Genomic DNA, 13,150 nt, shown 5'->3' with positions numbered 1-13,150 from the left:
CTCCGTCTCCTTCTCCGCCTGCGCCGGCGCGTCCGAGCAGCCTGCCTCCTCCTCCGCCTCGTCAGCAAGGGCGGAAGAGAGCCGCCGCCGCTCCGGCTGCTCCGACGTGTCGTAGCACCCCGCCTCCTTCTCCGCCTCGTAAGCAACGAAAGAAGACAGCCGCAGCCGGTCGGCCTGCTCCGGCGTCTAGCAGTACAGCCAGAGGCGGGAGGCAATACAGATTTGGTCCATCTCTCAAGCCTCTAGAGAAGTTACCATATGAGATGACCGTACAGGAAAATGCGGAGATCTGTCAAGCCCATGTGAAGGACTTCTTTGAAACGCAAAGAGCTAAGAAACATCCACCTCTGAAGGAGAAGATATATTCGGTGAAAGCGAAGCGCACTTTTGATGCCCTGAAGCGACCACCACCGTCTCGGCCGCAAACCAACTATGAGCGCATTATTGGAAGGACATATAAGGAAGCGTCCCGGTCGGGAAGTACTTGCAGTGATCGAAGGTTAGCGGAACGAAGAAGTGGGAAAAAAATTCCCCAGCTCGGCGAACAAGCGAACCAATCATGCACCCCGCTCAAGGTGTCTAGCGATATCGTCGCTAATCATCCGGGGATCTTGCCCGATACCAATCCTGCAGATTACATGCACGACGACAATGCACATTTTGATATAATGGAGGTGGATGAATTCAGATACCAGTACGGGAAGCCTCTCGTCAAACCTGGTCATCCTCCTCTAACATCGATGATGCAAAGATTCTATGATTGGTAGATGAAAACCTGCAGAGAGTCTGGGAACGATACTTTGACGCTGAAAGTTAAAGAGGAGCACGACCTCGTTGGAATTGATCTGTTGTTTGTTCCATTTGAGGAGTTCTTCTATTTTTTAATCAAAAGGCCCTCGATAAATTAACGGTCACTTGCTACTATCTGTAAGTACTACTTCTGTCATTAAGTCTCTATATATAGCTCAGCTCTTTCATTGCATGTATATATAATTATCCTCACTATATTATGCAGATTGAAGATCGCCGAATGCAAGAAAAGACAAATCGGTGATATTGGGTTCATTAACACAAATCTCATAGATGAATTTATGGTTAAATTTCATGCCAAAGAAACCGAGGCCAACTTGCTACGATCGTTGGTAATAAATCAAAACAAAGAAAAAAAACTCTTTCCTTACAACTTCAAGTGAGTGTTACTGTCTTTTGCATATTTGGTTTTCCTTATTACTCGAGGTTATAGTAATGTAATTGATGAGTTATGCATGCGTGCGCAGCTTCCACTATATTCTCCTAGAGATTAAGCTTGAGCAGGGAGTAGTAACCGTCTTAGACTCGAGACGAAAAGATCCCCAGGAGTATGCGAACATGACTGAAATGCTCCAGAAGTAAGTTCAATCGATCATTATCGCACCATATCGGCAACTTTGTTTATTTCCTGATATTAAGTAATTGTTTTCTTTGTCTGGCAGGGTTTGGAAAAAGTTCACCGCACAAGCTTCGGGACTGCGGGGGGAGCTGTGATTTACGCACCCGAAAGTAAGTACTACTAGCTAGTTCCGCGCATCTCCCAGTGATTCTAGCGCTAGTTTCATCAATACCATTTAGCATGCTTGCTTATCAGTTTGATTGACCTCTATTTCTTGTAAAGTGATTGTGGCAGGAACCCGGAAATAATTACTATGGATACTACGTTTGCGAGTCCATCTGCCACACGACCTGTGAGCGGGGCTACTCTAAAAAAATATGAAGTGCGTAAGCAATAATATTCACAATTTTATTTTATTACCATCATTTGTGTTGAGTTTCATTCATTCATATATATGTATTGACCCCCTTCTTAAAATTAGATGTTTCAGATGCAGGATGAACTCCTACCACAAGATCGCATACGAGCAATTCAAGAGGAATTGGCGGGATTCTTTATTGAACACGTCATCAATAAAGACAGAGAATACCATGTGGAACTTGAGTTCATATGTTAGGGGATTATATTGTAAGAGATCTTATATTGTATATATGTAGCCAGTAGCGTCGGATAGATATACGAAAACATGTTGTTCGACCAATCTCTCGGAGAAGGAGAGGTCGATATCACTTCTCTCTATATGCATATGTTCATGACGATCTTCTGTACTTAATGGTTTCCTTCTTTTGCTTACTAGCTAGCGTGTCGAGTCCTCTCTATACGTATAGTACGTAGCATCGACCAAGCACGGAGATAAGAGAGGACACTTCTCTCTATTAGCTAGCTAACACAATATATGAAACACCTAAATTAACCCTATAAAACCCCCAAACCCCCCCCCCCCCCTTCCAGAAAAAAACAAAAACCCTAGCCTTTGAACTGCTGACGCGTGGTAGCTTATTGGTCCCGGTTGGTGCTACCAACCGGGACAAAAGGCCCCCCTGCCAGGGCAAGCCGCAGCGGCCACGTGGAGTCCCATCTGTCCCGGTTGGTATAAGAACCGGGACTAAAGGTATAGGGCTTTAGTACCGACCCTTTAGTCCCGGTTCCCGAACCGGGACAAATGGGCCTTATGAACCGGGACAAATGGCCATTTTTCTACTAGTGCACTTACGGCCGTGACCCAGCCCGCGAACCCGACCTGGCGCACTGACGCCGGTCGCACCATGCTCCGTCACGACTTATTCCCAACAATCACCCCCTAAGCCGTGACCTAGAGGAGCCCGTCGCACTCGACGTTGGCGTCGGCCAGAAGAGCCTGCTCAACTGCTTGTGCCTTCCATAGCTTCGGGCACTCGCGCCGGAAATGCCCGCGCTCGCCGCAGTTGTAGCAGTGTCCTCGCCACTTTCCTCCGCCGTCTGAAGTCGTGCTTGCTGCTCCGTCGTCGTCGTGGTCGCCGAAGCCGCGCCCACCCTGCTGTCGACGCCGCGCCGCCCACTGGGCAGCCGTCATCATGAGTTGTTCGCCTGCGCGCTCGCCGCCGGCCTGCACGCGCCGCCTCATCCGCTCCTCGAAGGCCTTCAAACGCCCAACGGCCTCCTCGAACACCATCTCCTCCACGTTGCAGAACTGCTCGATGCCGGCGACCGCGGCATACAGCCGATCCGGCACCGTGTCGAGCAGCTTCTTCACCATGGCGGCCTCGTCCAATGTGGACCCGAGCTGCGCGTACCTCGCCGCCATGCCATTCACCTTGCCTGCATACGCGTTGAGGTCGTCGCCGTCCTCCATCCGCAGGCGGTTGAACTCACCACGGAGAGTCGCGAGCCGCGCCGCCTGCACTCGATCGGCGCCGACGAAGCGAACCTTGAGGGAGTCTCATACCTCCTTCGCGGTTGGCTTCGTCGCCACCTGCATCAGCAGGTCCTTCGACAACGCGCCCAGCATCGCCGCCCGCGCCGTCTTGCTCTTGCCGGCGTCGACTGCCGCGCCCTCCGCCGGAGCCACCGCACACCACAGTCCCTGGGCGTCAAGGATAGCCTCCACCTTGATCGCCCGGGCGGTGTAGTTCATCGTCGTTAGCGGCGGCAACTGCAACGACATCGCGCCCACACGGCTGCCGTGTGGAACGAGCGCCATGGCCGCCGGCAGGATCGCAATGAAGCTCTGTAAATCAAGTGTTCGGAGAGCCCTAGCTCTCTCTCTCACGTAGCTGGAGGTAGAAGAAGCACAGTTTTTCTTTCGGCGGCACGTACAGCCTTTTCTATTAATCTCCGGCTCAACCCACACACTAGGCAGCAGTACAAGGGTTTAAAACCGAGGCGCACTCACGCACAGGGCCTTGCCCACCCTCCTACACAGCCGCCTCCACGATCTGCATGCTCGTGCGTGATCACAACGCAACCAACGCGCACACCACAGCTGCTCCAACAGATCACCAACGACCTAGCCTGCCTACCGTGGCCACTACGCCACACACACGCCACGCACGCGCGCACACACACCTATGGACCCAACGCGGCCACACACCAGCGCCCAGCTCGACCAGCAGTACACACACGACACACTTAAGGCCGTGACGCAGTCCGCGGACCCGACCTGACGCACCAACGCCGGTCACACCGCCACGGACCTGGCCTGACGCACTGACGCCGGTCGCACCGTGCTCCGTCACGACTTATTTCCAACAATGATTGCTATCACGGTAAGGCCAAGGGCTCTGCTCTGTGCGATTCTTGGTAAGATTGGTTTGTCTGATGCAAAGTACGCGTGCTACAGGAACTAAAACTGACGTGGGGTGCAACTTTGGTTTTCTGGCCGTCCCTGTTGCACTTGTCCGCAATGGCAGAACCCAGGAAGATCCAAGACAGTCCAACTAGGGATACTGATAAGGCTGAGCAAAATCCTGGTACTGACTACTAGCGATTGAGAATATTGGAGGGAAAATGAATATTGTTTTGATTTCCTAATGGTCAAGATGAAGTGCCTGTCAGCATTTAAGATGAAACGTCTGTGAGCTAATGTTGGCGATAGCGACAGGACAATCCAGGCCCTCAAAAGAAGATTGGAATATGATTTTCAGGTCAGGCTGCAAGGGCTTGGGTACTTGTGCAGATGACATGTTTGAATCTGCAACTTGTATTAATACGTGGCTAATGGAATGTCTCTAGGTATTAGTCCTGTTGGCCGGAATAAGCCGCGGCGCCAGTGTCGGACGCGTCGGGTGCGTGTATGGGCAGGCGCCGGGCGTGTCAGGCGCTGCGGGACCGTGACGTAGGCGTGCGTGTGTGCGTATAGGTGCAGCACGGGCATGTCCGTGTGGGTGTGCACCGCGTGCGTAAGTTTCGGGCCAGCCGTTGGCGAGCTGGGGGTGCCCGTCGAGTTGGTTAGCTGCGGACTCGCCGCATCCGGACGTGTGCGTGCATGTCGGACGGGCGCGGGCGGAGCAGCGTGGACCAGGTGCTCGACCCCCCCCCCCCCCCCCCCCCCCCCGCGTATGCGTTGTAATGGTGAGTGCATGAACTCAAGTTCGTGCTCGAGGGAATCTGAAGCCGTTCGTGCGGCTGCAGCAGCGTTCGTGCGCTGGGAAAACTCCTGTGTCTATCTCTCCTTCTTCCTTCTTCTCTGATACCAAATGTTGGTGCTCTGACCTTGTCGCCGAGGAAGTAGCTGTCGAAGTTGATGCCAACTGGGCTCTTTAAAATGTCAGCAATGAAGCTGAAAACCTCGATCATTTGTCCCTGATGGCAACTCACGTAGTGGTACTGAATTAGTGTATGACAATTTGTTCCAAAAATTACCCAAAGAGATGCCTGCATGACAGTTCATAATAGAAAAGAGTTCTTCATGTATCAACCCACCCTCACTTTGGGTAATTTTTGGAACAAATTGTGATAGACTAATTCTGTACCACTTGGCTAAAACGATAGATAAATTCTTAAAACCATGGCACGCTGGGTTGGCCGTATGTGACACCCCTTCGTCGGCCCCTTTCATCTTTTGACCCGAAGAATGTGTTACTTTATATAAATGACTTGCTCTAATCTTAATCTATCCAACTGCATTGCTTTTGGTTTATTTCTTTGTGTCGAGCTTACTTACTTTATTTGAACATTCATGAGGTCAAATATTTGATGAATTGCTTTCGGCACCGAACAATGAACTATTTTACTGTTTGAATTTCCCGGCTCAACAGGGCAACGCGCGCCTTGGCGTGATGCCTATCTAGTATACATATGGACACTTGACACTATATCGCTCCTAAGTTTATTGATGTGTATGTCTAATCCTTGTGGCCAGGTGAAGCAACATCCATGCTCCATGTTTCCCGTGCTTGTTACTTAGGATGACTACTTACCAAGGGTTTTTAGCAAATGTAATCGAGCATATGGTTATTGGAGTAATATTTGGTCATATAATCATCATCTTCAAAAATTGTTATGTTTAGAAGAATGACCCATCTTCAGAACATTTATTATCTGGTTGTGCTTCATTTGGGCCTAAATCAGCCTACCATCTGCTAGGGCCCAAGAATATAAGTCATTCTGTTATGCTACCACGTTCAATGCCCCTTTGGTCATTTATATTATTATCCTTGCCCATTATTCGTTAAATATGTGAGAGTTTTGCTATATACTCCCTCCGTTCCTAAATATTTGTCTTTCTAAAGGTTTCAACAAATGACTACATACGGAGCAAAATGAATGAATCTAAACTCTAAAATATGTCTATATACATCCGTATGTAGTAGTCCATTGAAATCTCTAAAAAGACAAATATTTAGGAACGGAGGGAGTACATTGTAATGATCTGGACACGGTGAGTCCCAGTGACAGAAGGAGCATTGCCTCCGTGTTGCTTCCCCTGGGCGACTCGGGCGGCGCCCTATCCTTCCTCCACGACCACCCTTCTCCTCCCTACTGCTTGCTGTTGGCTGAGAGGTCCCACGGCAAAAGCCCCTCGTCCCGCAAGGTTGATGACGGCGGAGCTCATGCTCCTCTCCTCCTCTTCCTCCCTTCTCCTCTCCCCCTTCTTGTGGTCCTCTCATCTCTTCCCGTCACCGGCCGGACGTCCTTCCACGCCAACCATGCAAGTCCGGCGGGCTGGACCCCTGATCCGGACGTGTGCTAGATGTCGTCCACTTTGGTCTGGGGCCCCCGGTGGTGTGCTACTCTTGGATCTCCTGCTGGGGAAGCATTATTCGTTTGCCAACGACAACATATATATAATTATTATATTAAACTATGACAATGCACCTTCGTTGCTATGGGATATAAATATTCTAGTGCATTAGGTTGTGATTTACCTTCCCAAATTAACGTGACTATGTAAATAAATGTTTATCACATCTTGCTCGTAATTTACCTGATAGTTTGATGAGAAGTTTGGTAGTAAATTAAGATGAAACTGGTTCAAAGGTAAATAAATTAAGATGATTAATTAGAATACATGGAAGATGCGGACAAAAGACATGCATGGTGTGACAAAAATACCAGCTGGACTGAAAAAATCGATGAAGGGACATGTTGGGAGAGGGAAGAATTGGTTGACGGAGCGTCTGTTGGAGTTAATTACGTCTTGTGATTTCCTAGCCGGATAGGACTAGAAGACAGTCACCATATAGGAATTGTATTGGTTAGGTTGGTAGAACGGCATTTTGGAGCTCGGCCTCCATCGAGGCCTTCTTTTTAAAATTCAAAATTCATATTTTTTTTGGTACACAAGGACTAAGATGTGATGTGTATGCGTGTAAAATTTCAGAATGAAATATTTTGAGATGCGATCTGTGCAGAAAGAGCAAATTCATGGACTTTTGGGATAAATAGTATCAAGTGTTGAAAAGCCACATATTTTGTTTGCATGTCAACATGTTTCATCTAGAAAATTTACACACATGTATGTCTGTAGTTTTTTTTCAGAATTTTTTGAAATGTAAAAAAAATGAATTTTGTTGAATTTTGAATTTTGAATTTTTCAAAAACTGGCTTCCATAGAGGCCGAGCGTCAAAAGCAATTTTGACTAGGTTCGTCCGTGGAGTTGAATCAACAAAAGCAAAACGCCAGGCACGTCACGTACCTGTGGCAATCCAGCCGGTTTGTCGTGTGCAACTAAAAATTTAAATTAAGTTCTGTTTTCAGGTTTGTGTTGCTTGGGACGGCGGCTTTCAAATAAGATCCATTTTAAATATGTTTTGAAGAATTTTGAAAAAAAATATTAATTGAAACTTAATGCAACTAAACGATAAAATTGCAGATTTCACAAATGCGGGCATCGTTAACCTTAGAGCGAGGGAGCAATAAAATCGTAAGTTTTCAGCAACTATGAATGTTACAATCGTAAGTTTCAGAAACTGGAACTAAAAACTTGATGTGCACTCGTACGAGATCCAATGACTTTGCGGATCAAGTGGGAATCAGACGGCCGTGCTCGGCTGGGCAAGTGTGTGCCCCACACTACGCGACCCATGCGAAACTTTGGTATCACATTTATTCATCTATCATTTTGGTTGTAGTGCTAGGGATGGCACTGATGTAGTTAAATCTAGCTTGCTTCACCTGTACCACCTCCGGCCACCGCAGCTGCCTTCCCTCTGGCAATTGAAGTAGGCAGCGGCGACTGGAGCGCCGAGGCTGTAGCACTCGGCCAAGTCCCTTGTGATGAAGTTGGAGCGCCACCCTGGTGCTGCGATGTCCTCCCGTGCCGCCTGCCGGAACACCACAAATACGAAACGGTGGATCCCTGCTGTCGGCTGTGGCTTCTCGTACGCCACCACCTCGGTTCCTGCATGCATGCGAAAAAATGCTCTTCAATGCACCGGCCTACATTTTAGAGCAAGTACAATAAGGTGACATAAGCAGACTATAAAGACTAAAATACTATATCTTTGCTTAGCTGGAGGAGAGAGAAGATGAGAGAGTAGAGAAGCAGGCTCTTGACTATTAGCCGGCTGCAGCACAAGCCCCAAGATAGTTTGTGAGGTTGTAAGGGGGTGTTTGGTTCAGGGACTTTTTAGTCCCAGAGACTAGAAAAAGTCCCTAAAAAGTCCCTAGGAACCAAACGGGAGGGACATTTTTTACAGGGACTAGAAAAAGACTCTACTAGAGAGTCTTTTTTGATTAGTCCCTGGGACTAGAAAAAGTCATAGGACTTCTGAAGCAAACACCCCCTAAGATGAGCCAACTATTCATAAAGTAGTACACATTTAAAATGTACTATTGTACATGTTGGTGGCTATTAGGTTGGTTGTAGATGACATTACAACTCCTTTATAGCCGATTGTTGGATTTATTATTAACCATGTTGTTAGGCTGGTCACAATGAGAGTATCATAACTAGTATCATGCATATCAACTAGGCATTTTTGTTGAGGGGACACATAGTTAATTAAATGAGAAGAGAGAGAATTGAGTATTATGATATGATGTAGTATCATATTAAAGGAAGTGCTAGTATGTATCATGCATGACAATGAATAATGTCAATATCATACTGAGCTATGAAACTACACATTATGAAAATAGTATGATACACTAGAATCATATGCATGATACTAGTATATGATACTTTTCATTTGATCAGTTAATCTTTTTATTATTTATCAAAGAAGACGGCTGGGGAGGATAATTGACACGATACTACATGTACGTACTCGATGCATGGGTAAATTAGTTCTTACCACGGCCCACGTCACCTCCTTCTGGTATGTCTGTGACAAGCCTATGTACGCAGAAATTAAACTGAATCAATTAGCTTAATTAGCTAGTATATAGTATATATGAAGTAATGAATGTTATTTTTTTGAGAAAAAGGTTAATTAGCCAACAAAGTGCAGGAATAAAGGAAGTACTACCAAGCTACTCCCAAGGTAATGCTAGCTTAATGTAGCCGGCACGCACGTACCAATGGAGGTACTCCCGTTCGGAAGGGTCGCTTGGTCTGGGTGCATCAGGGTCTACCATCACCTAGAAACAAATTAACATGGGACACATTATTGCATGTACAGTTTACTGTGTGTAACTCCGTTAAAAAAATGACGTGTGTGTTTGCCTGGAAAATAAAGTACAGTATGGGGTGCGTCCACGAACTATTCCGAACGTGTCCTAGAATATATACTATTTCTTCCATTTCTGTTTATCCTGCACATAAGTTTTGTCTTAGGTCAAACTTTGTGGAGTTTAACATAGATCTTTAGTATAGTAGATGTTGAACATAAATTTGGTCAAAGTTCATAAAGTTGACTTAAGACAAAACTTATACCCACAGTAAAAAGAAACGGAGGGAGTGTCAAACTTACTACTCAGGGGCTAATATGTTTCACGAGGTTGGTTTTGAACATTGATAATAATATACGACATGAATATTACACAATGTATATTGTCAAATACATATGTTAACGGAGTTTCTAATGATATATTTTTATATACCATATATCTCGTGTATTATTAATCAAATCAATGATCGAATACAACCTCAAAAAATGGTTTAGGCCATATATGGATGCGAGGGAGTATGTAACATCTACTTCCCTTCTTTCGGTTTAAAAGGCTCATCTCAAAATTCTCAGCAACCAAGATAGATGATAAATGGATGTCACGAGCTTCACGAGTTCGAAACTGCCCAATTAAATATTCTACACATGTTCCACTCCTGAAGCAGAATATGCCTGGTCTATAATTATCTTTCTCACATCACTAGCGTGGGACTCAAAACACTTTAATTGAATTGAATGAGACCCATAAATTAGACTACTAATACAATAAAAACCTAATTTTTAGAGATCAGTAGTAGAAAAAGAGGCTTCCATACGCCCCCATTAGTCCCCAAAATAATCGAACCGCGACCAAAGGGGTCTTTAGTCGCGGTTCGGGAGGAGACCCGCGACCAACTATCTGGGCCCAGCGCGAGCTGGCGGACGGGAGGGGCTTTAGTCCCGGTTGGCCTGGCCAACCGGGACTAAAGGTCCTCAGGCTGGCCCGAAGGCCTTTAATCGCGGTTGGCCAGACCAACCGAGATTAAAGGTTAGACCTTTAGTCCCGGTTGGTCTGGCCAACCGCGACTAATGGCCCGAACCTTTAGTCGCGGTTGGCCAGACCAACCGGGACTAAAGGTAGATTTGAGGCCTCATTTTCAAACTCTACCCCCCCCCCCCCCCTCCCGTGGATCGCCTTTTCAGTTTTAGAAAAAACAATAGAAAATGATGCAAATGTCAAAAAAATAAAATAAAATAAGTTTCCCATGTGATATGTGGTCTAGTTGTTGGGAAAATTAACAAATATGAATTTCGACTTTATTTGCAAAATCTCTCTGGAATTTCTTAAAATGGGCATAACTTTTGCATACGAACTCGGATGAAAAAGTTTTTTATATGAAAAATCATCTACTCGAAAAGTTACATCCAAATTTAACCGGGGGAACCCCGTTAAACATTTTCAAAATCCTCAAAAACCTAACAGAAAAAAAGATACGGGGCTTTTAAGATCTGGAGAGGCAAAAAAATTCAAAAAATTTCAAATTGTGGTCAAACTGTGGTCAAACAATGGTCAAACTAATTATTCTAAAATATTAGTGTTACTAAATAATTATTTCAGTTTTTTTTAAATTTTGGTCAAATCTGGTCAAACTGTGGTCAAACAGTGGTCAAACAATGGTCAAACTAATTATTCCAGAAATATTAGTGTTACTAAATAATTATTGTTTTTTAAAACAATAGTTTCAAACTCAAACAGTGAAATGTGTCACTTCATGCTCAAGCTAAATTCCTGAGGGTTAATAGAATTGACATCCTACTATTGTTAGGAAAACAACAAGTGCAGACTTGGAAACGAGGGAGAATAGAACCCGGAAGTTAAGCGTGCTCAGGCTGGAGTAGTTTGAGGATGGGTGACCGTCCGGGAAGTTAGATGATTTGAAATGATGAGGGGTGATTAGAGATTAGAGGATAAATTGAGCAGTGATGATTAGAGATTAGAGGTTAAAATAATTCAGAAATTTAAAAATAAAAAAAAATTAAAAAAATTCGCAAAAAAACCAGGTTTAAACCTGCGGAGGAGGCCTTTAGTCCCGGTTAGCCACGAGAACCGGGACTAAAGGCTAGTCGCGCATATTTAGTCCCGGTTGCACAGCCGGGACTAAAGGCCTTTGCAAATCGGGACTAAAGGCCTTTTAAACCCTTTAAACCAAAAGGGAGGGAGTATGCCCTGGAAGTACCCCATGTGACTCATTTTACATCTTAAGGGCCTGCCTCACTTTAGGCCCTCTGACCACGCATCATCGTCCTCCAGCGGCGCCATGAACCTCAGCGGCTCGTGACCGCCGCATGCATGAGCATGAGATGCTAGAACTTGGGGGTCTCTCGGTCATGGCGGAGTGATGCGAAATGAGAAGGGAGGAAGATGAGAAGCCCGCTGCTTATATTAATTGATGGAGAGAAAGGCTAGATGCAATATCAACCCCCAGCAGAAAACCGGCGGGGGCACCTTGGTTCGCAATAGTTCCCCTGCACCCAGAGCTAGGAAGTACTCTGAAACAAATTGGTGGTGCGCGCCATGGATGCATGCATTCGATTGCAACGTACTTGTAGGTATACATATGCACAAGCAAGGCCTGAAGCAGTAGTAACGTATGAATATGATCGACCAGAGCACTCACGAGTGTGTAGAGTGATCCCGCTCTTCCTGTGATGTGCATCGTGGGCTGGTTCGCCACCTGCGACGGCCTTAGCTCGGACCCGACCGTCATCTCCCGGTTGCCATACGACACCCTCAGCCGGGCTGATGCGTCGAAGTAGTCGATGACGTCGCCCACGATCCTTCCGATGATTAGCGGGTCCCTCGACCTCGACATATATATATATGCTCACACCACTGACTTACTTAATCTTACTTATTAAAGGACTCTTCGATAGATGTGGCTTTTATTTACACCAGCCGTACGTAGGCGACAGACTGTGTGTTATGGCATGTGCTATGTGCACCGCGCGTCTTACTGCTATTTATATCCCTGCCTCCAGCCTCCCCGTGAAATTCCCACGCAAGCATCTTGAGTGAGTGTGAGGGCATCCCAAATTCCCTCCGTCATCCATCCGCGAACAACAGAGGACCAGTCAGCGGACAAACATTGATGCCGAAGGCCACCATCCAACGGTGCCCACATAAATTTCGGCCACTCTTTAGACTAACCGGACAAAATTCATGCAAAAAAAGACGGATTTTCATATAAACCGGACGAAATTCATAACATTTCAGACATTTTTCATATAAGCCGGACAAAGTCATTAAATTTTTCATTTATACCTGACAACCCGACTAAAGCTAAATGATCACCGGAGACCGTTTCCTATGTCCAGCCATAAGCCCCGACAACTGAATCTGCGACTATTGCCTTCGTCTTCTCCAGATCCGTCTCGGCGCTCTCCAGCTCCGTTTCCTTAATCTCCTCCGGAGCCCTAGGAAATGAAGATGTCTGCCTCCACGTCCCGGCAAGTGGCTAGTCGCCCGTCGATGTTCAGCCCACCAAGCTTGGTTTCAACGGGAGGGGAGGAGTGGTTGCCTTCTTGTGACCCAAGCGGTGGCAACGTACCATGCGCTACTCTTTCTCGCTCTAGGCGATGCCCATGGACGTGTTGGTTTCGTGGTCGTGGGGGCGTAGTGTAGGCGTTGGCCCAGCCGGCGATGTCCTCGTCGTTGTCGCTCTTGCCCCACACCTGCTCTGCCGCCTCGTCGAACTCCTTGTAGGCGGCCTC

At 46.5% G+C, this 13,150-nt stretch overlaps 1 protein-coding gene and 1 pseudogene across 1 annotated transcript; both read right to left on the bottom strand.

The window, feature by feature from the left end:
* Nucleotides 1–2,681: 2,681 nt before the first annotated feature.
* On the bottom strand, nucleotides 2,682–3,548 carry LOC141022066 (uncharacterized; annotated as a pseudogene).
* Nucleotides 3,549–7,960: 4,412 nt separating this feature from the next.
* LOC109785290 (protein VERNALIZATION 3-like) lies at nucleotides 7,961–12,294 on the bottom strand. The gene is made up of 4 exons (XM_020343883.2): nucleotides 12,058–12,294; nucleotides 9,310–9,371; nucleotides 9,086–9,126; nucleotides 7,961–8,190 (listed from the first exon to the last, which is right to left on the bottom strand). Exons 1-4 carry the CDS (start codon nucleotides 12,250–12,252, stop codon nucleotides 7,961–7,963), a joined length of 528 nt encoding a protein of 175 aa, XP_020199472.1. The 5' UTR covers nucleotides 12,253–12,294.
* Between the last annotated feature and the right edge of the window lie 856 nt (nucleotides 12,295–13,150).

Source organism: Aegilops tauschii, chromosome 4, assembly GCF_002575655.3.
Source record: "Aegilops tauschii subsp. strangulata cultivar AL8/78 chromosome 4, Aet v6.0, whole genome shotgun sequence".
Classification (NCBI taxonomy): domain Eukaryota; kingdom Viridiplantae; phylum Streptophyta; class Magnoliopsida; order Poales; family Poaceae; genus Aegilops; species Aegilops tauschii.
This window is presented reverse-complemented; position numbering and strand designations above follow the sequence as displayed.

Coding starts and splice junctions, on each gene's coding strand:
- LOC109785290 (XM_020343883.2), bottom strand. CDS start 12,252: ATGTCGAGGTCGAGGGACCCGCTAATCATCGGAAGGATCGTGGGCGAC. Junction 9,127..9,309: donor GAACGGGAGTACCTCCATTG/GTACGTGCGTGC, acceptor CTGCGTACATAG/GCTTGTCACAGACATACCAG. Junction 8,191..9,085: donor AGGAGGTGACGTGGGCCGTG/GTAAGAACTAAT, acceptor GCATGCATGCAG/GAACCGAGGTGGTGGCGTAC.